General features: G+C 38.3%; 3 protein-coding genes across 3 annotated transcripts in view; all 3 read right to left on the bottom strand.

Annotated features, from left to right (window-relative positions):
• Positions 1-7,662, bottom strand: part of bicdl2l (bicaudal-D-related protein 2-like) — a 15,425-nt gene extending 7,763 nt beyond the window's left edge. The window contains exons 1-6 of the mRNA XM_007557819.2: positions 7,186-7,662; positions 6,575-7,105; positions 5,238-5,357; positions 5,001-5,159; positions 2,483-2,565; positions 2,228-2,348 (exon numbers count right to left, since the gene is read on the bottom strand). Coding sequence (XP_007557881.1) covers positions 2,228-2,348; positions 2,483-2,565; positions 5,001-5,159; positions 5,238-5,357; positions 6,575-7,105; positions 7,186-7,350 — 1,179 coding nt within the window. The 5' untranslated portion in view covers positions 7,351-7,662. The remainder of the gene's footprint in view (positions 1-2,227; positions 2,349-2,482; positions 2,566-5,000; positions 5,160-5,237; positions 5,358-6,574; positions 7,106-7,185) is intronic.
• A 3,535-nt stretch (positions 7,663-11,197) lies between these two features.
• sumf2 (sulfatase modifying factor 2) lies at positions 11,198-14,648 on the bottom strand. The gene is made up of 9 exons (XM_007553875.2): positions 14,433-14,648; positions 14,206-14,353; positions 13,998-14,112; positions 13,329-13,373; positions 13,109-13,259; positions 12,724-12,779; positions 12,149-12,233; positions 11,898-12,039; positions 11,198-11,543 (listed from the first exon to the last, which is right to left on the bottom strand). Exons 1-9 carry the CDS (start codon positions 14,530-14,532, stop codon positions 11,456-11,458), a joined length of 930 nt encoding a protein of 309 aa, XP_007553937.1. The 5' UTR covers positions 14,533-14,648; the 3' UTR covers positions 11,198-11,455.
• A 1,416-nt stretch (positions 14,649-16,064) lies between these two features.
• On the bottom strand, positions 16,065-24,644 carry cct6a (chaperonin containing TCP1, subunit 6A (zeta 1)). The gene is made up of 13 exons (XM_007553862.2): positions 24,365-24,644; positions 23,725-23,788; positions 22,828-22,962; positions 21,698-21,871; positions 20,481-20,584; positions 20,136-20,406; positions 19,142-19,224; positions 18,441-18,537; positions 18,217-18,364; positions 16,936-17,069; positions 16,660-16,762; positions 16,478-16,550; positions 16,065-16,402 (listed from the first exon to the last, which is right to left on the bottom strand). The coding sequence occupies exons 1-13, from the start codon at positions 24,499-24,501 to the stop codon at positions 16,330-16,332; spliced, it is 1,596 nt and encodes a 531-aa protein (XP_007553924.1). The 5' UTR covers positions 24,502-24,644; the 3' UTR covers positions 16,065-16,329.
• Positions 24,645-24,681: the final 37 nt, after the last annotated feature.

Below are 24,681 nucleotides of genomic sequence, written 5' to 3'. Positions count from 1 at the left end.
AGGAGAGCCAAGAGAGAAAACAATGTTAAGAGACAATGATATATGTGCCTCTTGTATCAAGAGAGGTCGTTTGCTTCTGTAAAACTTTAATAAGAAACATTGATTCTATGGGCCGGAAATTTCGCGCATGCGCACAATGCCTGAGGGCAAAAAGATCATCTTTTTACACTCTATCCGTAGCAATTCAGTTAACTAAATAAAACCTGAAGATATTGGTATTATTAAATAAATGCAGTACACCACAGCAAAGGTAAAAAAATAAAATTTAAAAAATAGCGCAAAAAACGACTCGGAATCACATTTTTCTCCTCGCTTTCTGTGTCGGTTACGTTACGCGTAGACTCATTGCCATAGCAACTGACGACAACGGCGCTTTAAGTTTCTAGATTCAACACTAAAAACACACTGAAACATTCAGTCCGTTACAGTTTCAGGTTTTTAGGCTTGATGTATATTTTGCAATTATTAATAAGTGTTCGCTGTGGCAGATTAGCGACCGCTGCTATTAGCTAAGCTAACTCAGCGGTGGTTGATTAGCTAACTTAAATTCTGCTCTACTATCTGTCAGATAGTAAAGGTGTTTATGTCGCCTCTTTTTATTTTTTTGACTGAACAGAAACACACCAAATTCCACATTACATCCATACAGGAGACGATCACATCTACACATTACGGTCGTCAAGTCAAGCGCAGTAGCGTGTTTATTAAAGTGACAAACACTTTGCTTTCAAATTTTCCATGTTAAATTATAAATATCATAATCCCATACAGATGTAATTTTTTTTATATGAGGGGTACATTTTATTAAACGTTTAAAATAACACTTTCTTTTGTCTACCTTGCTTTTGAAAGTGAAATATAAATTGACTATCTTCTCATTTAATGTTTTTTTATGTTAAATATTTTCTCAGTGCATGAGTGTAAAGGCAATAATCAATAACAAATGATAATGTTGTGCTCTTTAGTGAATGAATAAACTGGGTGTACTCAAACACACCTACATGAAAAACAATGACTAAACATATTCTTGATTCTTCTCAAACTCCCATGCAGAAGATGAATAAAAATGTATCTATTAGTAACAAGATTCTCATATTACTCATGTTAAATTAAAAAAAAAGAATTGAAGGGAAAATTATTTACACACTTATACCATTAAATCTGAATTATTCAAACTGTTTTGGGAGCATGTTGGTGAAATTTTTCTCAATGAAACACTGTCTGCATGAATGTTAAACTGGTCCAGCAGCAGATTGACTCACTGTTATTAGAAAAACGGACAAAGCTGTAAATGTTTTACGCCTCAAAGAGCAAAAAGAGAAGGTGAGAATTTACAGAAAGTAGATATAGCAAATCTATCTAGTCCTTGATATTTAATAAGCCTTTTTTAAATAGTTGTCTCCCATAAAGACATGATTTGTTGTCCTATTTACTCTGCTGATCTATCCCACAAAAACACAGAAGTTTTGAGCTATAACATGACAAAATCTAAAAGGGTTTAACAGCTACTTATGGAGCTAAATCGGGACCATAAAGTTTGTTCAAAAAAAATAAAATAAAATTAAGCTAAATTAAAAAAAAAAATAAACTGAAAAAAGTTTTGAAATTCAAAGTATGAAAAAAAAAATTTAACTGAAAAAATGTAAAGCTACTTTACAGAGTGAACGTTTTTTATCAGTTTCAGATTTTTTTTTTATTTGAACAAACTTTATGGCCCCAATTTAGCTCCATACTATCCCATCAGTTGGAAATGCATCTCAGTGTCTTGTTAAAATGTCCTGTTCTAATTATTTTATACCATTATTTGGAATTAAAATTTAATCCATAACTAATTTCATATAATAGCTGTCCATAACATATCTCTTGGTGTAAATTTGCTAAAGCTGTGGACCCAGCTCTGTGTTGTGTGTTTTTACTACATGGTGCAGGAAGCTCAGTGCAAACAGGGTGAACAAAACCCTGAGGCCAAATACCAGCTGCTGCTAATGAGCGTCAGATGCTCATTGCAATGTAAATTAGTTTTAATTGGAGTTTCTGCCTGCGTCATTTATCTCCTAACCTGGCCTTTATTAAAATCTTCGAAGTCACTTTTTGTTTCTGCTCAACATTTCCAGGCTTTTCTTGGTGAGTTTCACGTTTTACTCTCTGTTGACTTTAGTTCTGTGTTTACCAAAAGAACACACCCTTCCTCTGCTTCTGCCGAACATTGAACCCGTCTCTGGTTTACCTTCCAGGCCTCCAGCTCCAGCGACAGCTCCAGACGTTTCTGTGCCGCCTCCAGCAGCTGGTTGTTCAGCGCCATCATCTCCGTCTTACTCCGTAGCACCTCGCCCTCCATCGCCTTCTTCCTGTGCAGCAAAAACAGAAGAAATGAATCACTCCTTAGAATAGATTTACGGCTTTCAGCTTCCGTTTTCTGCCTGAAGTCTTGATTTGGGGAAAAACGACAAAAAGCAGTGTGACAGTTTGTGTGGGAACTCACTTCTCTATGGCCTCGTCTCTGTCCCTCAGAGCCTGCTGCAGGACAGCACTCTCCTCTGCTCCACTTACTCCAGATTTTGAATCCTGAATGGAGAATCAACCATAAGATGCATTATAAAAACACAGTTCAGTTTAAATTAGTTGTTTCTTATTTGGATTAGTTACAAAATCTTATTTGGATTAGTTGCAGTTCCCTGCATCTACTCCTCCTGCGGTTCACACATTCAACATCAACAACAAAAAACACATAAAATGCATGGATCACATTTTATTTGAATCAAATAGCCTTTATGTTATGGAAATATATGACAACGTATAAGGATCATTGTAACTACAAAAAAAAAAAAAGAGTACATTTCCACAAAAAAAAATCCAAAATGTTCTAGAACAAAAGGAAATTTCTGAGCTCCAAAAGCTAATCTCAGAATTTCTGTTTTATTTCACCAATGTTTGACTTCTGAAGCTCAGACATGTCCTTGTTTTTTCTAAAACATTTCTGAAATTTTTGACATAAATGTACTCTTCTTTGTTTTTGTGTACAACGCCCCTAAATAATACGTCATAGACAATCAAAAGAGAATACTCTGGTTTTTAAGAAAATGGCCGCTTATCAGTTATTAGTTAGTTGATTGATAACAGCAACTAACTTTAGATTATCAACACCTTGCATCACTAGTAAATCATAACCCAGTTTATGACTTCCTCATTAATAATTGACGCAGAGCAACAAGAATCTCAGATACTTTCAGGCATAAACTTGTAAGACCACATAGCTGAGCTTAACCCCCTGGGTGGAGTCCTCATCTCAGCGATCCATTTTTCAGTGAACAATGCTTCACCAGATCACGCAGGCCTTTCAAAAGCTGCTTCAGGGGAAATTTTGAGGATATGATGATTTTGGTGCCCTGCCAAAACGGATCAGTTATCCTTTATCTTTACAAAAGTGAAACCATCTTTAAATAACTTGGATCTTAATCACTTGTTTAAAGGAATAAGAGCCAGGGATGTCTTATGGTTGTTTTGTTTTTATACACGAAATCTCTTTCTAAGCTCCTACTGTTTTATTCTGTTTGTTTCAACCACTGATGTTTTAAAAAGTATACAAAAAAGCAGTTTTCTGTGTAAACTAGTCTCCACTTTTGTCTCAGCTCATTCATTTCTCAGGAATGAGCTGAGAAAACACTCTTGTGAGCGACATGCCGACTGAAATCAACCGAAACTAAAGGAATGCAGGTGAAACTACCAAAAGTATTCATCCTTTTCACATTTCGTCAAATTGGAAACACAAACTTCTGTCAGGTTAGAAAAAAAATAAACATTTTCACCTTGATGTAAAACCCTTTGTGTGGCAAAAAATAAACAGTGAACTTAATCCTGAGCACCAAGCCCACAATAGCACAGGGGGAGAGATACACTACAAAATAATTTATTGGAAAATATTAGTAGTATTTTGTAACCTAAACAGACCAACCCCAAATGTGAAACATGATAGCAGCAGCAGTATCCCATAGCGAAGCTTTTCCCTAGCAGATACAGGGGAACTGAGTTAACAGAAAAAAGGATAGAGCTGAATGATGACAATCTGTTACAGGCTGCAAACCATTTAAGATTATAAAGGTTACATTCACACTGCAGCCTGAAGTGACCCAATCCGACGTTTGTTTTTTCCTTAATGAGATCTGAATCTGAACATCATTGATACTCAACAAAACGTCACTATCCTACGGAGCCCCCCAGGGGACATTGGGATTTTTTTTTTCTCTTGCGTTCCCTCGCAATACTTTTGCGTTCCCTCGCAATAATCTACTGATCAGTTCATGCGGCATAATTGAATACTGTAAGCCTTTTTTACGGTGGCCGCCGTACTTTCTGCTTTAATATAAGCTTATAAGGGTTTTCCATGGACTATTGAGTTATTATCGCGGGGTAATAAGTCATCTGATTGTGTCTCTATTGTGTTCGTGGCCGAATGGTTCCCTCGCAAAACGTTTTGCGAGGGAACGCAAAAGAAAAAAAATTCCCCATGTCCCCTGGGGGGCTCCGTACTATCCCGCCTGCTTCGCGCAAGAAAAACAACAACCATGGCGGACAATAATGAGAAATAAGTTGTTAATATGCTGGCTCGGGACGGACATCAACTTCAAACTCGTAAGATATGCTACACCATTAACAAACACGCAAACACCGAGCACTTCTTTTTAATGGCGGTAGGTGAAAACAAGCGCGAAAACGTCACACGCTCGCTACGTGTGACGTTATCGCGCTCTCTACTGCGCATGTTCACTGGGGAGAGCACATACACGTCGCATATACTTGGAAGTGGGTCTACCACGCCCCCAAAAAAAGTCCGATTTCACAAAAAAATCGGAATTGTGTGAAATTATCCTTAGAAGTTTCCCTTTCAAAAAGACAATAATTGTTGGTATATTTATACATTGATTAAAAAACTGATTGTAATGATGGAAAACTTTAAGAATGAATAAATAGTGAACAACTTCAAGGCAGGGTGTGGCTCTTACATGCTTGGTATGGCTGATTGCCAGCTGTCGAGCCACATTCTTCAGCTCCGACAGGGCAGAGTCCAGGCGGTTCTCCCCGCCTCGTGGCTCGGGTCGGCCGGATTCTGACGCGATCAGCGGCTGCAGTAGCCTTAGAACCGACAGAACCTCGTCTGTGACCTGCAATAAAGATCAAACCGACGTTATAAAGAGCTTTGCAGAGGTATGCCGTGTCCCGGCTTTGCCTACGAGCCTCACCCTCTCTCGGTGCTGACTCCAGCCGGGTCCGTCGGTGCTTCCCTGCAGTTTGTCCACCTGAGCCTTCAGCTTGATGCTCCTCCTGCGGGACAGCTCCACTTCCCTGCGGACTTCTTTGAGCTATCAAGCAACGCAACAACACACAATTTAAGCATGTTAGCAAGGCAGGCAGGTAATTATTGCCTAAGAGGATGAACTTCATGACATTTTAACTCGTTGTAAACAGAAATTGCTAATCTAGATGCCTGAGTGAAACTATGGGTGAAAAATGCAGTTGTTCTGGCTCATAAACACTAACAAGAACTAGTACCGTAATACACTGAAGACACACCAATATGCAAATATATTTATAAAGGACAAAACTGTTTTTCAACAGAAATGTTCTTTTACAGGTTTATCTCTAGAAACCTGCCTGTATGCAAAAGTAAATCATATTTACTGCAGAGTTTTACCTCTGTTCTTTTTTTTTTTACTTTCTAAATATTTTGTGTAACTCCTGAAAAATATTGAAGGGCTGTAGCAGCAAGTAGCCTCCAGCAGCAGCTATCCCTTTGCAATATAAATTTTTTACAACTGTGGGTGAAATAAGATTAAACAAGCAATAAAACACATCAGATAGTAGAATAAAGTAAAAAGATTTAAAAAAAAAAAAAACAACTACAGAGCCTTAAAAAAAATATGTCATGACTTTTAACTGGAGAGGTCCAGGTCAGAGGTCAATCTGAATTTATTCCAGCATCTACACTGCAAAAACATCAAATATTGAGTATTTTTGTCTAGTTTCTACTGCAAGTATCTTTGTACAGTTAACATAAGATAAAAATAGCTTACAAGGAACTTTTCAGCAATATACAAGAGCTTGGTTTAAGTAAATTATTCCTTAATAATGATTAAAAAGTGCTAATAATAGAAGATTATTTCATGTATGACAAGATATTTTAAGTGAAATAATCTGCCAATGGAGCTAGTACTTCGTCATCAATATTAAGAAATAATTGACTTAAACAAGCTCCTATTTCTTGCGGAAAAGTTACTTCTAAGTTAGTTTTGTCTTACTTCAAGTATAATAAGATATTTGTACTAGAAACTAGACCAGAAATACTTGGTAAGATGTTGTGTTTTTACAGTGTATCTGCCCCCTTTTCACATAAAACATAATGTTTGATCAACTGTTGACTTCATGGTGTTTTCTTTGTAACTTTGTAATTTTGTGTTTTTATTTGAACCACCTTCCTGCTGACATATACAAATTTGCATATTTCAAATACACACAAACAAAATAAACTAAAGCTGAAAATGAAGATGAGTTTGGACCCGTGGTGAGTTTGATGCCTCACCGTGTCGGAGACGTGCGTCAGCGTCCTGCGCCTGCCGAGCGGCCTGCCGGTGCTGATCAGGTCCGGTAAGGTTTTGTCGGCGTAGAACCTCTGGAAGGGGCTGTCTCCCGGTCCAGTCCCGGCTCCGGCCTTTAAAGAGTCCATCGCCTCCTCCGACGGCAGCTCGCTTGGACTGTCCGTCTCCTCGGACTGAGTGATGCTGCGGCTGTCGCTGGCCTCATCCTCGTCTTTTACGTTCAGGTCAGAGTTGAAGCAGGAGTTGATGAAAGGCATCAGATCAGAGCAAAGCCCCTCGTCGGTGCTGCTGCAGATCAGATCTTCTTCTAGATCCTCTGGGTCCATCTGTGGTTCTGGTTCTGTCGGGAGGACGGTCGTTGTGTATGGTGTGGCTTTCCTCTCCTCCAGTCTGCACAGGGAGGAGTGAAGCAGGTCGCTGGAGGCCAGCCGAGGCCTCAGCTGCTCATTGAGCTCCGAGAACGGTTTGGAGTAATCCATGACGACTCCGAGAGAGGAAGACCATCTGAGGAAGAGCTGTAAACAGGTGGAAAACAAAGTCTTTAAAGCCAGGAGGAGGGAGGAAGGCGGTCAGAATGCGACTGAACCAGTCATACCTGATCGCCGCGCGTCGTTACAGGATCTAACATGACATGATGTGATGTCACAGGAGGCTGTGGCTTCACGCAGCCTGTCTGGGCTTTCTTCCTCTTTTCGATTGCTACACAAACTCGTGACGCAGAGAGGGCAGGGCCTCTGATGCTTAAACACAATGAAATCATCTAATCCTGACGCTGGACACCTGACTGCTGCTGGAGCCAAACATCACTGCAAAAACACAAAATCCTGCCAAGTGGTGTTTGGTCCGGTTTCTAGAGCAAATATCTCAGTTCACATAAACATACAAGTAAGATATAGGAGCTTATTTTAAGTTAATAATTCCTTAATATTGATAAAAAGTGCTAGTTACATTGGAGGATAAATTCACTTATAACAATACATTTTCCCCATGTATAAGTGAAACAATTTACCAAAAAACAAGTACTTTTTCATCAATATTAAGGAGTTTTTGACCTAAAAAAGTTCCCATATCTTATTAAAAAGTTACTTCTAAGTTAGTTTTGTCTTATTTCAAGTATGCTAAGATATTTGCGTTAGAAACTAGACAGAAAAACCTGGTAAGATTTTGTGTTTTTGCAGTGTGCTGATAAAAACACAGATAGAAAAAGACGCTGACTGGAATAATTTACTCAAAGGAAACGAGTGCGGCTGGAATCAAACATCACTGGTAAAATACGAAATGTTGCCAGGTGTGTTTTGGTCTAGTTTCTAGTGCAAAAGATCTTCACTTGAAATAAGTAAAGCAAACTTACAAGTAACTTTTCAGCAACATTTAACAGCTGGTTTTAAGTAAATAATTCCTTATCATTGACGAAAATTTACTAGTTACATTGGCAGATAAATTCACTTTAACACTTTCCTCATGTAATAAGTGAAACAAGTACTTTTTAATCAATATTAAGAAATTACTGACTTAAAACAAGTTCCTACATCTTGGTGAAAAGTTATTCCTGAGTTAGTTTTGTCTTATTTTGAGTTAACTAAGATATTTGCGCTACAAACTAGACTAAAACTACTTGATAAGATTTTGTGTTTTTTCAGTGATAAAAACGCTGATAAAAGACGCTGACTGGAATAATTTACTCAAAGGAAACAAGTGCTTTTTTTAAACCTACACACACGATTAGTCATCGGTTTATTTTTAGTCTGAAAAGTTCTTGGGGAAAACACCAGATATAGTCATTACTTATAGAGGACGGTGGTTTAAGTGACAACGCTCCAGCAGAGATGAGTCAACAACCAACGGAGAACCTTGATGCTTTTCATGGCGGCTGTTTTATTCTCATCTTAAAACAAAACCTTTCTTTCTTTTTACTAAACACACTATTCAGATAATTGAGTGAATAAGCCTGTTTTTAATTTTGGTAGAGTAGGACACGGGTCGAAGATGTGGCTTTTTAAAAACTCTGTGTGAAACGAAAGCGTTTCCCTCTGATCACCAGATCTTTTGATTGCCATTGTTTTGTCCTCTGATAGCCAAACTAGTTTAAATCTACATCTGCAGACATTAAAATATAATTTATTTTTGTAATTTATTTAAAAACTCATACAGAGTATGTGTTTATATCTGGTCATTTTGATAATAGCTTATAGCTAATGAAAATCCAAAATTCAGTGTATAAGACAAATAAAAAAAAAAAAATATATATATATATATATATATATATAAAAATATATATATATATATATATATATATATATATAAAAAGAAACAAATGTTATCTTTTAACTGTATTATACACCCCAACAAGGAGGGTAACCCCAAAAGATTATTGCTAATGATGATGGCAGCCCACAGGGAGAATATCAGAAAGTTGAGTGGAAGGAAAATGTGTTCAAAGACAAGAGAAGGTACAGTAATAATAATATTAAGAATAATCACTTCACAGCTCAAACTGGACTTGTTCTCAGTGGTCAAAAGTCTTATTTTTGAGTATGGAAGTTTGAATTTATTTGGAAATTAAAGTAAAAGGAGGAAGGAACTGAACCCACGTTACTTGAGGTCGGTTGTGAAGTTTCCATGATGAGTAATGATTTGGGATGTTTTATCACCTTCCTGTGCTGATTCACTGTATTTTGTCAAGTCTGAGTTGTTTATTTTATTAGGAAACTTTGGATTATTTTATGGTTGCTGCTGCTGCTTTAAGCTTTATGAAGATGCTGATTTAAATTTTCAACCTCAGTAACTTAAAGTCAAAAATGTCGCCTCCTTTATCTGACAGGCTGACAGCGATGGGCGACACGGCTGAAAAATGCCATTTCTGATTGTTTTCATGTCCTATTGCAGATTATAATCCATTTTTCTCTCACTTTATTTTCTAAAAAATAATTTACAAATGACAGGCAATATTGTCAAAAAGAGGCTTTAATCTCAGACGTTTTATTATTTAATTATTACTCAAGAATATCGTCAGAATATTAGATAAAGATGTAATTTTACCAGAAGAACATCCTAAAATTATGCATGAATAATTATTGTTTTGTGTTCATTCTACAAATTTTACAGTTTTATTCTGGTAATATGGATGTTATTTTTGTAACGTTACAATTTCATATTAATTTTTTAAATTTAAACTCTTGCATTTCATCATAGAGTTTACCTGACTCCAAACTCCAAATAAATAGAAGATATATAGCAGCGAGTAAAACAAGATGGCGGCCAAGAGCGTGATGACATCACAATAGACTGAAAAAAACAAATCCAGATTTTCTAAAGATTGAATCAAAAATTTGATAAAACTGATTTATCCATCTCACCTCACCTAAACCCAGATTATTTTTCCTAGTAGAAGATGAGGATCGTCTCCACGCCACTGTGCACTGATGCAGTAATAAAATAAACTTCACACTCTGAGGCACATTACAGAACATACACAAACACCTCTGTATTAAAATCCTCCATAATATTCAAACTTTGAGAGAAATCGATCAGCTGCAAGTCTCAATCATCCATAAAAGAAACCAAACACTGCGTGCTTTCCATGAGCTCAGCCAAACGTTGGGAGCAGTGACTCATACGGATGAAGAACATTGCATTCTCCTCTCCTTCGGGTATTTATTTGCCCCGTGTCAAAACAGACAACAAAACATTGAGAGACACCCGGCCTCAACATGTAAAACTACTTCACTGACATAAAGATGAAATATCTGGTTCAACCAGCGCTGCAGTGAAACGAGGATTCAACAGGTTTTCATCAGTTAAACGTGAAGTTGGGCGGAGATGAAATAGCTGGTTGCCTAGCAACTGATTAGGACATAAAACCACAAATTGTCTTGACGTTCAACTGATTAATTGGTGTTTGGAAACTAATGAGACGGCTCAAGTTATTTGGGTTATTAGGTCAGTGGATTTTGCTTCGGAGAAGCCACAGGTGTTAATAAAGATCAAATCATAAATGTTTACTTTCTGCATTAAAACCAGGCTTTGACTTCCACATGCATTCCCACTAATGTACATGAAAACTTGAATGTAGGGCTGGTGGTTTCACGTGCAGATAAATGTGCGTGGCTCCATTTAGCAGAAAGTCTGCAGACGAGTTTCAGACAGGAACTGTGGAGGTGCAGACTCACCCTGCTCACATGCAACATGCTGGCTGCTTCATTTACCGGCGGCATGATTGGCAAATATCCACGATTGCTTTTCTGGGATTAACGGGTGTTTACATAACCATCTTTTATTCTGCTTGTCTTATATAATGGAAAATAAATCACCCTTCCCTCCACAATGACTTTAAACAGTGACTTGGTACTTAAACCAAGACCAAAGTTCTCAAAATGAATCAATTAACATGAGAAAGTGAAGAAAGAGCCAACGGAGGGATTTGGGTTTTCTGTGACTAAACTAAAGCCCTGACTTGGTCTCTTGTCACGTAGATAAGTCAACAAAGAGAGATCTCAGCGTGAAGAGGGAAGTGTCCCCTTTCTGTTGTTCAGTGAATTAATTAATGTTTTTGTCTCAGGAGACAAGATGTGTCTATGTTGCAAACAAACTTAATTAGAGGCAGTGAGTTTTATTTCTTAAGTGTTTATTTGTTGAATTTGAGTGTAGAAAGAAGTTTCTCCATAGGAGAGATCAGAGTTGCTTCTCAAGTGTTCAGACTTCCTGGGGTCCCGTCATGGTGGCCCTCGCTGCGTCGACACAAAACAACTGGACTTCTTCCAAAAACAGTGAAAAGAAATCCAGTTCCTCCCTGTCAGAGCCCTGAATTTAAATCATTTCCTTCCATTTACTTTAAATCAAAATAATTAACAATAAACAGTTTGTTGCTAAAGTTCGGCTTTCTCTTTCTGTCCCAAACTGGCTGCACACCTGAAGCTCAGGTTGTCGGAGGCGGAGTCTGGGGTGTTACCCATCCTGAAACACACAACCAGAACCGTCAGTCTGTCTTCACAGCTGCCCTGATGCATCACAGTTAAAGCTGTTTTACTCCTGACCCCCAAACACACTTCAGGGGTTGAAGGGATGTGCATAAGACGGACATAACACCTGTCATGAACATGGAGTCTTCATAGATGTTTACAACTGTTTTCGTGAAGTGTCATTTGGTAAATAAAGACATTTTTAATGCAAAAGTGTCAACTTTGCATTAAAAGTGACATTATTTACCGAATTGCACAACATTTACAAAACCTCCATCATGTTTATGACGAGTGTTATGTCAGTCTTCTTCAAATAACATGTTACTGAATAAAAATAAAAGCAACTCACCTGGTTGTGATCCGAGCCTTGTGATTGGCCGAGCCGTCCACTGTGTCAATCCAAGAGGCGCCGCGTAAAACGTAGGTGGGCTGAGCTGCCGGGAAACGTGTGGACGTCCACTCCCACGTGTTTCCCATCATGTCGTACAGTCCTGCAGGAGCAGCCAACGCAAAACTAAACACTTATTAACCTTACCTTTTGACTGCAATTATAAAAATACTTTTGGGTTTTGTATTTTAAGTTAGCTAAGGCGCCATTACCGTAACTGTTCTGAGGAGGAAAAGCAGCGACAGACGAGATGCCGTGATATCCGTCCTCTGCAGTGTCTCCGTCTGGAAACTGTCCCTGAAACACACAGGAGGACACAGTTTGTTTTCTGTCTTAAAGAGACAATAATAGAAATCATAACACATTTTCCTGAAATTGTCCCAGAAATTATTGCAATAAATGACAAAATTGTCATTTTGAGACCAATTTCAAAAATAAAAAACATTTAACAGTGGTACCGGAAAACATTTTAAATATCCAAATAAAACACACAAAACAACAATTTTGTTTACATGAAATCTCTGTAAACAAAATTATATTACAAAATTATAATAGCCATTCAGCTTAGACAAGGATAACAGGCAAAAGAGGCAGATTAACAACTTCATACCAACGATAGTGAGGGGGAGCATCTCTGAAACAAGATTTGCATTCATTTAAATTAATTATTCATTCATAATAAGCAATTTATTTATTGTTTATTGTGACAGGCTTACACGTTAACATTAAGTAGCAGAGAAGTTAGCATGAATGACTATATTTAAAAAATAAATGAAAACAATCTGACCTGCCACAGGTTGGTCCTGTTAGGCTGGAACTTGTTTCCCCACGGATACGTCCGACCTGGATCACAGAAATCATTGAAGAAAAGAAAAAGAAACAAGAAAATAAATCAAATTTTTAAAAAATAGTTTTCTTCTGTTAAAAAACTATTTATTATATGTGATGTATCTGCCTTCCTTGACAGAAATTATTTATTTATGTCACCATCTAAGAAAGACTGTTAATAAATATAGATTTAAATGTCTGATTAGTGTACTAAACATTAAATCATTACATTTGGATGTTACCTTTAATTTTTATGGTGATAAAACTCCTGATAATGTTTTATTTATTGACTTGCTGTGCAGATTAACCAATCAAATGTAGGTCTATTATTCTGTGCCGTTTACCCTGCAATCCTCCTCGAGCCGCCCATTCCCACTCCTCCTCTGTGGGCAGTCTGTGGCCTTTCCACTTGCAGAACTCCCGCGCATCATTCCAGCTCACATGAACCACCGGGAAGTCCAAACGCTCCAGAATACCTGAACTGGGCCCTGCAGGCTGAGCAGAGGCAAGGAGGAGCGAGGCTTGAGGAATGCGCTCAGCTGGAAAGAAAACCGTAAAACTTACCTGTCTCCAAAAGGCTCGTTCTATGGGCAGCCACCAGGGGGCAGACTAGATAGCAGAGAAAGGAAAATAACTTAAAATTGGGGTGTCCAAAGTGTGGTTCGGGGGCCACTTGTAGCCCAATGAATGATTCTGTGTGGCCCCAGACCACAACTCTGGAATGCAGCCTGCAAGCCAAATGCAAATGGACACGACTTTTTTATCCTTTAAGGAAATATTTTCATAGGAAAAATCTTAAAATAAAACAATGTTAGCTACTTTATTGTATTTTGTTTGTTTGATAAATGCAGCAACAAAAGTAGTAGTTACTCCCATGCTGTTCTTGTTGCTGAGCTTGGACTCTTAACTTAAACAATGATCTTAACTTAAACAAGGTCCGATCCATCTTGTTTATTACTGAGCAGATAAAACATTTAAAATATAACAAGAAGTTTATTTGTGAAGTTTTATTTTAAATTATTAATATACCTAGGAATGTGCATCTCTGTACTGCTCTTTGATTGAGGCACTCTTAATTTTCAGCAGGGTCCACAAAAAATCATTCAGAGAGCTCCAAACGGCCCCCGGGCCTCACTTTGGACACCCCAAAGACAACAACGGAAGTCGTAAAGTTTGCAAACCTCAACTTTTGTGTCGCTGGTTGTATCATTCTGGTCATATTTCCAGTCTCACCTCTATCCTCTGTGTCACTTTGCTCTTCAGTTCTTCTGAAACAAAGTCCTGAAACACAAAACTCCATCCAAATGTCTCAGCCTCGGTTTTATACTTCTCTGCTCGCACAAAGTCTCTGTTGAGAGCAAAGAAGAACAAAAAAGCTAACTTAGCACTGCGTTAAATAGATATATTGTCCATGTGAGTGTCTGGTTTATTGGTATACTACCTGAAAATTGAATTAGTGACCGGATATTTGTCTATTCTGAACGGCAGCACCTCCACCGCCCTGACCGGGGACTCTCCGTCCCTGCTGTCCGCTGCTCTGGTTCCCATCTCCAGCCTTCCTCCGGGGATGTTCACCATCTCCCCAGCGGCTGTCAGAAGGAAACCAGTCCCATTCTGATAAAGGTTTAATCATTTATCATTTATGTATTTTGCAAAATGAGATCTTACCGAACTCTGGTAGTAAAACAGCAAATAACCAGAAAACGGTTCTAACGTCCATTTTTACACTTTCTGTCCGCGAGCTGAGGCTAAACTTAAAAACTAACATGAAAGTTTAACATTTAACTAATAAACACGGGTTAATTTCCAAAAGCTTTTAAATTTTATTTTGTTGCATTGTTCCTTTTTCTTTTTGGCGACTCAAAAAAATCTGTGCGACGTGAGAAACGTTCCGTGTTCAAAGGTTCCGCTTAGGATAAGAAAAACGAAAAACAGTAATTTCAGATGGTTTGAATCTCACTAACTATAGTAAAGGTCTAGGAAAATAAAATGTTAGATGTGTAAAAGTGCACAAAAGCATATAAAGGGATAATACGACAAAAATAATTGATAATGTCTATAAATACTTTTATTAACCTTATTCCAAATCTGATATATGGACCATAAACACTTATTTAACACTGATACCATGTATGAAAGTCTATACACCAATATTACATAACCAGTTTATGACAAAAAGGTGAATCATGTGAAGCAACTTAAAATCTTGCTCTACCTCTAATGTGACATAATCTGGTTGCATAAGTGTCCCACACCCTTAAAATATTATTTATTTAATGATCCCTTTAATTTATACTCAGCATTCAACAGTCTCAACATGCCATGACTCTGCCTTAAAAACTATACACCACAAGATATTCACATCTATGTCTCTGTTATCACAGATTTTCTGACAGATAGCTCTGAACTCTGCTTTTGTAAATGTTCTTTCATTTTCAGCTGTAGATTTCTGTCAAAACAGACATTTGTAAACTTTATTTTAAATCAGTGTGAAACAATCAGCACCATGTTTCACTAAGCAAAACATGGCGCTCTTTTGATGTGGATTCGATCCCAAACATTATCGCTTTACACATTTTGTCTCATCTATTCCTCAATTTTGTAGAAACAGTTTACAAAACAATCTTGTTCTCCATATTTTCTTCATGCTGCTCATGGAGTTTATTTATAGACAACTGGTAAGATATATCTTTCTACTGGTTGACATTGTACAATTACGTAATTTTGCTCATTTGTAAACTAAGAGATGCAAAGTGTGAACTCAGGGGATTCTTAAATTGAATTAAAATGTGATTGTAAATATTTTACATTTTGCCAACAGATTTGTTGAAATAGAAATTGCAATTATTTTTTGTGAAAATCTAACTCATGAAATGATGATAAATCTGGTATTAGCAGGTTGTTAAAATTAAGTGAGGCCTGAGGGCCATTTGCAGAACCTTATGCGCTTCGATCCACAATAACTTGCAAGTGTATTTCCTACAACCTTCCAACGACCTTTTCCTTATTGCACAGCAAGTTACATTTTCAGCAAAAAATAAATAAATAAAATGTTTCACATTTCTTCAGATTTAAAAAACATTTTATGCTTTTAGGCGCCCGACCATTTTGACTTGACAATTTTGGTCGACTTCACAAAAAGTTTGGACACCTCTGACATCAGGATCCCCTAATTATCTACAGCAAATCACAAAGACCTGGTTCAGTTAGACCTCAGACTTCTGAAGTTTTATTTTTATCCTTCTAAGGAGCCGAGTCAATTTTTAAATCCAATTTCTCTTGAAATAAGAAACAACCAAATCTTGCAAGCCAAGAACTTTTTTAATGGGTAGAAACAGAACTGCAGGTCAGTGCTTTTAACAAAAATCGCATAAATAAACCAATCGTTCCAGAGAGGGGCACAAATCATGAAAACATGAGCAGGTGAACGATGATTTCTGATGCTAAGATGGCCGCCGCAGGTTTGCCATCGACTGGGGAGCTTCAGAGTGCCGAGAGCTGGGTGGCGTTGACTGAACCGTCAGGTAAACAACTATCACTGGAGGACAAACGCCGCCGCTCTTCCTTAACCTTTCAGAGAAGAGAGTCCGGCTCGCATGATCTCATCGACCAGCAGGATGTTGCTGGCGATCACTGTGCTGTAAAACACAGAGACGCGTTAGAGACGGAGGAAACTCTGTCAGGACTGAGGCATCTTAGAAGTGGATCCTCACCAGGAATGGAGAAGCTGCTTCTTCACACTGTAGTTGTCCCAAACTCCAGCCTCCCCGGCCACCATCGGCTCCCCTGAGAACAAAACAAACAGGATTTCAGGTCAGAACGAGCTTCATCCTGCGCACAGCTGCACATAAAATCATCCTGCACACAGCTGCACATAAATCAATGTGATGATTACCGGTGCTGAGGTCGACTCCGACCAGCTGACCGGACTCTTTGTACTCCGTCTGCAGCTTCAGCAGAGTCTCCTGAGGGTCGTAGCCCGAGTTCTGGGCCAAAACCTGCAAACAAGAAAGAATAAAAAACAAATCTTTATACACCATGAACTTAAAAAAATAAAATCTACAAGCAGCTCAGCTAAGTGTAAACACTTAAAACATTAACACTGTGTATCAGTGTGCACACAGAACAAATAAACAATCTTATCTTAGGAGAAAAGGTCAACGGGGGTCACCTTGGGGATGACGAGAAGAGCATCTGCAAAGGCCTGGACCCCCAGCTGGGCTCGGCCTTTCACATTGGGCTTGTGTTTCACCAGAGCGTCCGCCACAGCGACTTCAAACGCCCCGGCGCCGGACACAACACAACCTGAGCACACGAAGCGATATTTAAAATTAATCCCCCATTCTACAGAGTTTATAAAAATAATAAAAGTCAAGGAATCTGTTCTGATCAGCTGAATACATGTAGGAGAGACAAAACTCTCCTAATGCAGAGGAAAAGATCAGAGTTTCTGTGGCACAGACAGAGGAGACCAGGAAGCGCCACCGTAACGTCCCTGGGTGTTCGCTGTGCAAAATTCAGTTCACTTTGTATTTTAAAACATTAATTTTACAAATACTAGCAAACTGAAGAGCCTCCAAAGCTATTTCTGACAAACTGTAAGTCTGGGGCGTCAAACTGCAATTAAATTTACAAATTTGACCCGTAGATGCAGATGAGACTTTTAATTTATGATCAGAGTAAAAACTGTTACCAAAATAACTTTATTACACAGGAAAATGTAAAGTACAACACAAAGTACTCGTGTTCTTATAACGAAGTTTTAACAAATGGTAAAACCAGGTTCATCCAGACTTTAATGCACCCAAACCAGCTTTTATTCTTTCTTAAACTCAAATAAATAAAGCAAATGTTTTGAAACAAAGTGACTGAAATCCTGCCCTAATTACTGAAAATAAATTTATTCAACTGAGACAAAAAAAACTGAAAACTGGATGCGATTTATTAAGACGGCAAACGTGCAAAATCTGTTGCGGCGAATTATGACTTGCAGAAAAAAAGACAAAATGAAGTAAATTTCTGTCAAAAAAAACTCAAATTTTGAGAGTAATCTCAGACATTTTCTGGAAAAAGGTTGAAATTTTTCTTTGGAAAATTTTCTAGAAAATTTCCAGTTTAAAAAAAAAAAAAAACCCTGGAAATTGGTGGGTGATTAATCTCAAATCACCCACTGAGATTAATCACAAAGTTTCTGAGTTACTGGCAGAAATTTACTCCTTTTTTTCTATCTACAAAAGCCCTAATATTCTGTCGTAAAAATCCATTTCAAGTTTTGGATCTACAGTAATCTACTTCATTTGATTTTAAGTTGGCTTTTTGGGCCCGTTGCTATTTTTGGATCTACAATTTTGGCCAAAATTGCAAAACGTTTCGACTCCCCTGTTGTAGATATTTCAAGTGGAGAGCTAAATTTAAAAGCTACATATTTTATCTATGCTTATTGGTTTGTTACCGTCTTCGATGGCGTTCTTGACGGCCCGCAGGCCGTCCCTCACGGCGTCTTTGATCTGCGTCAGGGTGTGTTTGTTCGGACCCTTCACCAGCAGCGTGACGGAGCGAGGGTTCCCGCACTTCTCAATGAACGTGTACTTCTCCTCCCCCTATAGAAAAACAGATTGAACATAGTAAAACATCTGTCTAAAAAGACTGAACGAGAAATAAATCTGTTGTACTCACTAGTGTGTGTTCATAAACCAGCCCAGCGTGACCCAAGCACTCAGGCGTGAGGTCATCCACCGAGTTCATGGCGATGCCGCCGCAAGCGAGAGTGAGCCTGAAAAATAAAAACACAATCAAACTTTAAATATACAAATATGACACTCAAATCGCTGTCTTTAATTCATATTCTGAAGTTTGGAGTGTAAAACAGTGACCTGGTTTGGGTTTTCATTATCTGTAAATTCAACAAATGATAAATAAAAGAAACAACTTGTTTCAGCTTTATTTTAAAATTTATAATACTTAGACTTAAAGTGAGACGGACAGAGTTCGTGGAAAATCAGTTTGGTGCATTTTTCTCCCGTTAGTTTAAATCTAAGATGGTGGACACGTAAAAACGCTCTCACTCAGTAAAACCAGTAATACTCATGATCTACATGATGAAAGATAATTTTCTATTTTTCACACAGCTGTTAATAATTGGAAAATTCCTGATTTCCAGGAAGTCTGTAACATGTAAGATTTGATGTTTTGTGATTAGAACAGGAAAATATTTAGGGGATCTTCAAATACCCCAAATCTGTACAGAGTGAAGGTGATCACCACTAATTATTTCAGGGGAAAAAATGCTTTTCTTTATAAATTTAACATGTAAAAGTGCCAACAGTTGTCTTGTGAGGAATGCAAATGATAAATGCATTCCTCTTCCAATCTCTTACCTCTCCATGTTCCTCCTCTTTGCTCTGCGCAGAGCGACGATTCCCTCCTTGGCGAGAGCGTCCAGGGAGAACGGATCGATACCCTGAGCAAGAGGAGATACGAGCCCGTTTACCATCGTTAATTAAACCAATTAATGATTTAGTTCTGTTCTGATCTGCTGAATGTAAGCAGCAGAGGAGCGACTCTCCTGATGCAGAGATGAGCGTTACTGTGGCACAAAAACAAAAAAAATAGGCAGAGCCACGTTGGCGTCCCTGGGTGTTTGCTCTGTGCGTTTAATCCTACTGAGTCAGGGGGACAAAGAGCGGCTCGGGGGCCGTTTGTGGCCCCAACTGCAACACAAGCATGATACAAATTAAAGTACATTTCTGTCTAAAAACTCAGAAGTTTTGAGAGTAATCTCAGAAAATTTCTAGAAAAAACAAGGGCATTAATTTGCCAGGGAAGAAAAAAATAATCTAATTTTTATATTAATATAAATGTTTTTACGAAAAAGTACAAAAAAGAGAAAAAAAATTACAAACCAGTTTTTGTAAATTTGGCAAATATTTTGTACCAAAAAATACGTCAAACATTTTCTAAAACTATACAAGTTTTCTTAAAAAAAAATATATCAGAAATTTACCACTAAATGTTTGAATTTTTGACTATTGTAAAAAAAAAAGAAAAAAAAAGTAATTTCTACAAAAAAAGAGCCAATTTTTAGATATTTTATACAAAAAAAAAAAAACATGAAAATTTCTGAATTTAAAATTTCCAAGTTTTCTGAAAAATTTCTGAGATTAATCACAAAATTTCTGAGATTTTAGCAGAAATTTACTCACTTCTTTCTATTTACAGTGACCCTAATCTACAATAAATATTGCTCTACTTTGACAGATTTTGGGTTTTCTGGTCAATGCTGCAAAACGTTTGGACTCTAAGTGGATAAACATCAACAGACCAACATCGTCACCATGTTGTGGTGATTTAACGGCGCTGAAACTCGCCGACCTTCTGGTTGATGACGACGAAGCCCTTGTCGTCGCTGGGACAGACTTTCTTCTTCAGGGCGATGATCTTCTGCACGCGCTCCTCGATGAACTTCCTCTCTGCGGCCACCAGCTTCTCCCGCTCCCCGGCGCTCTTGTAGAAGAAGCCGGAGTTGACCTCCGTCTTTTCGTACTCCAGAGAGACGTTGCAGGTCAGAACGTAGGCGTCCTCCACCCTCTTCTTCATGTCCGGATGTCTGGCGCCGTGATCCAGAACCAAGCCTTTGATCAATCTGGAGAATAACAGGGCTGGGTTTTAGATTTCTCAGAGATAATAAAGAAGTTTTTGTGATCTGTTGAAACTGACTGTGTGTCGCTCTCAGTCTTGTGCTTCATCTCCATGATTTCCACCATGTACAGGTCGATGGGTTCGTTGGGTTTGGAGATGGCGAGCACGGCGTCCACCACAGCCTGAGGACAGAAAGATCAACATTTCTTAAAATATTTAACTTCACTTTAACGTTTAATCAGGCGAATCAATAGTTTGGAGCAAACTTAAAGCTGGAGATTAACGTTTTCATTTTGATCGATCTTTTTCCAATCATACCTCAATGCAAACATTTTGTGGAAACTACAACACTCTTCTGGGTAGAAACAGTGACAAAGTGAAGACTCAGTTTGCCAGTTACACAATCAGTGAAATATAAAAAAATAAAATGAGGGGGACCAAAGCTGCATTAAGACTTGAATGTGTAGAAATCGCTGCAGCTTGAGTTGTTTTGGATTTTTCTGAAATTTTATAATTATCTTATTGACTTTAATAAACTTAATTTTATATTTCCATTTTATCATTTATACACCTGTGATGTTGTGTTTGTTGTGAAGCACTTTGGGCAGCTGAGGCTGTTGTAAATGTGCTATATAAACAAACTTTGTCTCAACTTCCCCTCTTGTTTGCTTTTGTTTTAAATTGATTTTCTTTGTATTTAACTTTGTTTATTCTTTCACTATACTGTGTACAATAAAGTTAAAACTAACTAAACTATAGAAAAACAACAAATTTCTACTTTTTAGTTAAGATTTAATAGATTTATTGTGAAATGTGATGTCAGAACAATTATATATCAGTTTTTGACTGGTAATAGGAAGGTTTATCATGTAGCAAAGTTTTATTGTTTTTTTTACTTTTGGACGTCTTGATGTTTATTTTTCTATCATAGCGATCACAAAGGACTCTGGACTCATATTTCAGGTGCTTTCCACATATTTGGACAACTGGAAGGCCATTAAACTGCTCCAAATGCACAACATAATCATGATCAAGTGGCTGAAATGTAAAAGCTCAAATAGCAACATGAGAAATTAGAGAAAAATCTTTTATTGCATCATTCCTTGTTCCTGCACTAATTAAGCAGCAGATTGTCATCTGAAGCAGGAGAAAATTAACATTTCATCGTTACTGTTTAACCTGCTCAACACCGGAAGGATTTACATTTTAACTGCTTCTCAGATTTCCAACATAGACGGAAAGAAAATCACCAGGTTTTTTAGATTAAACTGGTTAAGTCGATCTAAATGCCTCACCTCAGTAAGCAGGTCTGCCAGCTCTGTGTGGACCTTGGTCCTCAGAGAAGTCCGGGCGACATTGATGAGCGTTTCTCTGTCCATTTCCCGAGTCACTTTCACTTCCTCCAGAACAGCCAGGGCTTTCTCTTTGGCTGCCTCGAAGCCTTCGGCGATTATTCTTGGATGAAGGCCCTGCAGAACCAAACCAGAAATGAGTTAAGAAACGTGTTCATTTAAAACCCGACAACAGTTAGAAAGGTTTAGAGAACGTAGATCCTGTGCAGTGTGACGCCATGTATGAAACATCCTGCCCCCATCTCCCTGCTGGAGGGCAAAAAGCTGCTAGCCAACAATGACTAGCGTTAGCTGTTAAGTCATCAATATAAACGCACGAATGTATAAAACACGCCTGATATATAAAACAAAAAGGGACACAGTGCTTTGATGCCAATTGTCAACACTATGACAACTAGATAACAAGGCCAGGAAAAAGTTTTAAGAAAAACGTAGAGGAGAGGAAAATAGTTAAGTCATGCTGGCTTGACTTTGAAAACCTTAACATGTAGATGTAACTCGGTGGTTTGGGTCAGTTACAAAATAAAAAAGGCGACCTAAACACCGACTCTAACAGATTGTACAGCAGGTTTTTAAATTAACTAATCAACCACAGCTTAGCTAATAGCATCAGTAGCTAATTTACCACAGCGATCACTTATTAATTCCAAAATAAACATTCAGTCTAAAAAACAGATGCACAATTATCTGTTCTTTGTGTGGGAAATGTTTGTTTCTGGCAAATCCTGAAATATAAAGTGGCATTGTTGTCAGTTGTCATGGCAACAAGTCTGCATGTAGCGTAGCTGACACAGAAAGTGAGAAATAAAGTGGTTTTGAGTTGTTCTTTAACTGTTTTTCTGTTATTTTTACCTTTGCTGTGGAGTACTGCACTAAATTAATAATACCAACATCTACAGGTTTGATTTCGCTAACTGAATTGTTCTACCGTAGCAGAGCATCTATGGATGGCGTGTAAAAGAATAATCTTTCTCCCCTCCAGCGTTGTGCAGTCACAAAATTTCCGGATGTGAACAATCACGTGCAGCGGGTCTTGAACTTGGACAACGTCTCCTCGTCCATCGAACTCTTACCTCTGAGACGTAGAGGTCAGCCTGCTTCAGCAGCTCACCGATGATGAGGACGTTGGAGGTGGTGCCGTCTCCTGTGATGTCATCCTGCGCCGTGGCTACTTTGGCAATTAGTGACGCTGTTGGGTGTTGAATTTGCTTGAAACAAACAAACAAAACATTTTTCAATCCTAATAATTATCTTAACTCCAGCTGACAAACGCCAAACACCAAATTATAGAATAGCACAATTGCAAATTGGACTTTTCAATTAGAAATAGTTATAGAGGTAAAGATTATTCTGATTCGCTGAATACATGCAGGAGAGAAGGAGACTCTCCTGATGCAGAGGTACAAATCAGAGTTACTGTAGCACAGACACAGGAGACCAGGGAGAGCCACGGTAGCATCCCTGGGTGTTCGCTGTGCACATTATTTATGCAATTAACCTTCAGGTTTTTCTCAAAGTGCTTCATATTCATTTAGAAATAGGACTTGTATTCAGAAGTTAACCCAAAACGACAGCTGCAGCATAGCTTGATCATCCCTAATGAGAGCTAAAAGTCAATAACTTGATGAAATTTGTTTTTAAAGATGTGAAACTTTATACCGTTGCATTTTAATTAGTAGTTTTACAACATTAATTTGATCCTGTAAACTACAGGTACTGAATTTGAATTGTTTATTGCATCGATTCAAGTAGAACACAGAAGCAGCACGGGAGTGGCCCCCTAGTTGTAGGAAACAGTTTATACTAAGAGTAGCCATATTAATACACATGAAAATGTAATTATGACACTTAATGTTAAAGATGTAAAGCAGTTTGAACTGCTGAAATGTGCAATACAAATAAACTTGACTGATCAACACCAAGTGGATGAAGGTTTAGACATGCAGAATAAAAAGCATTTATTTCCATACCATCTCGTGTAGCAGGACATTTCCGTCTTTGGTCAGCTTTATGTCTCCTGCACCAGATACCAGCCTGCAAGTAGCAAAACAAATATTTAATATGACAGAAGGTGAATAACTACAACCTCCCGCACCGCGTTTGGATACTATTTTTAAAAACAGGCTTTGTTTTATGCAGTCGTGTCTAAAATAAATTCTAAAGAAAAAAACGTGCAGTCGGGTCAATAACGGAAATCACAATGATATGGTGGATTTTTAAAAATAATTTGTAATTAAAGAACAAAGCGCTAAATGTAATCTAATGACGCTTGTATGAACACCAGTAAACTTTATAACAACCGATTTAAGCTGCTAGCCTCAGCCTGGAGAGCTAGCCGGTTGATGCTAACATTAGCTTAGCGGTGTCAGCGCGGATAATGACTGGGCATGGCAACGTGCAGTAGGAAACCCGTTACCCGGATACACAAATGAGGCCTTGGTTAAAATAACGTAAATGTGGCTTGTTACTTTTTTATACAAGACAGTAGAGGCTTTCAGTCGACCCATTAATTAGAGTCTTGAGGAAACAAACTGATGTCTAAGCAGTTTACCGGTAGCTAACAAATGTTAGCTAGTTAGCTACCGCACAAAGAGCCCCGGAGGCACTCACATTTTCATGGTTCCCTTCGGTCCCAGATTGCTCTTAAGCACGTCCTGAAGCCCCCGGGCGGCACTGATGTTAACCGCCAGGGCGGCCTGCGCTCTGGCCACCTCGGCTTTAGGGTTCAGCGCTTTAACGGCAGCCATGGTGAGGCAGTATAGCGAGCGAGTAAAGTTAAAAAGTCTCGCCGGCAGGGAGTTAGCACTGCTCGGGCTCGGATAGCTACAGAAAGGAGGGTCTGCTTCCAGAAAGCTCCAACACGTGTTGCTGTGCTGCCTTCACGTTCCGACGGCAGCATAGGACGTTCGAATTCCGGTTGACAAGTC

Source organism: Poecilia formosa, unplaced genomic scaffold, assembly GCF_000485575.1.
Source record: "Poecilia formosa unplaced genomic scaffold, Poecilia_formosa-5.1.2 Scaffold3, whole genome shotgun sequence".
In the NCBI taxonomy this organism is placed as follows: Eukaryota; Metazoa; Chordata; class Actinopteri; order Cyprinodontiformes; family Poeciliidae; genus Poecilia; species Poecilia formosa.
This window is presented reverse-complemented; position numbering and strand designations above follow the sequence as displayed.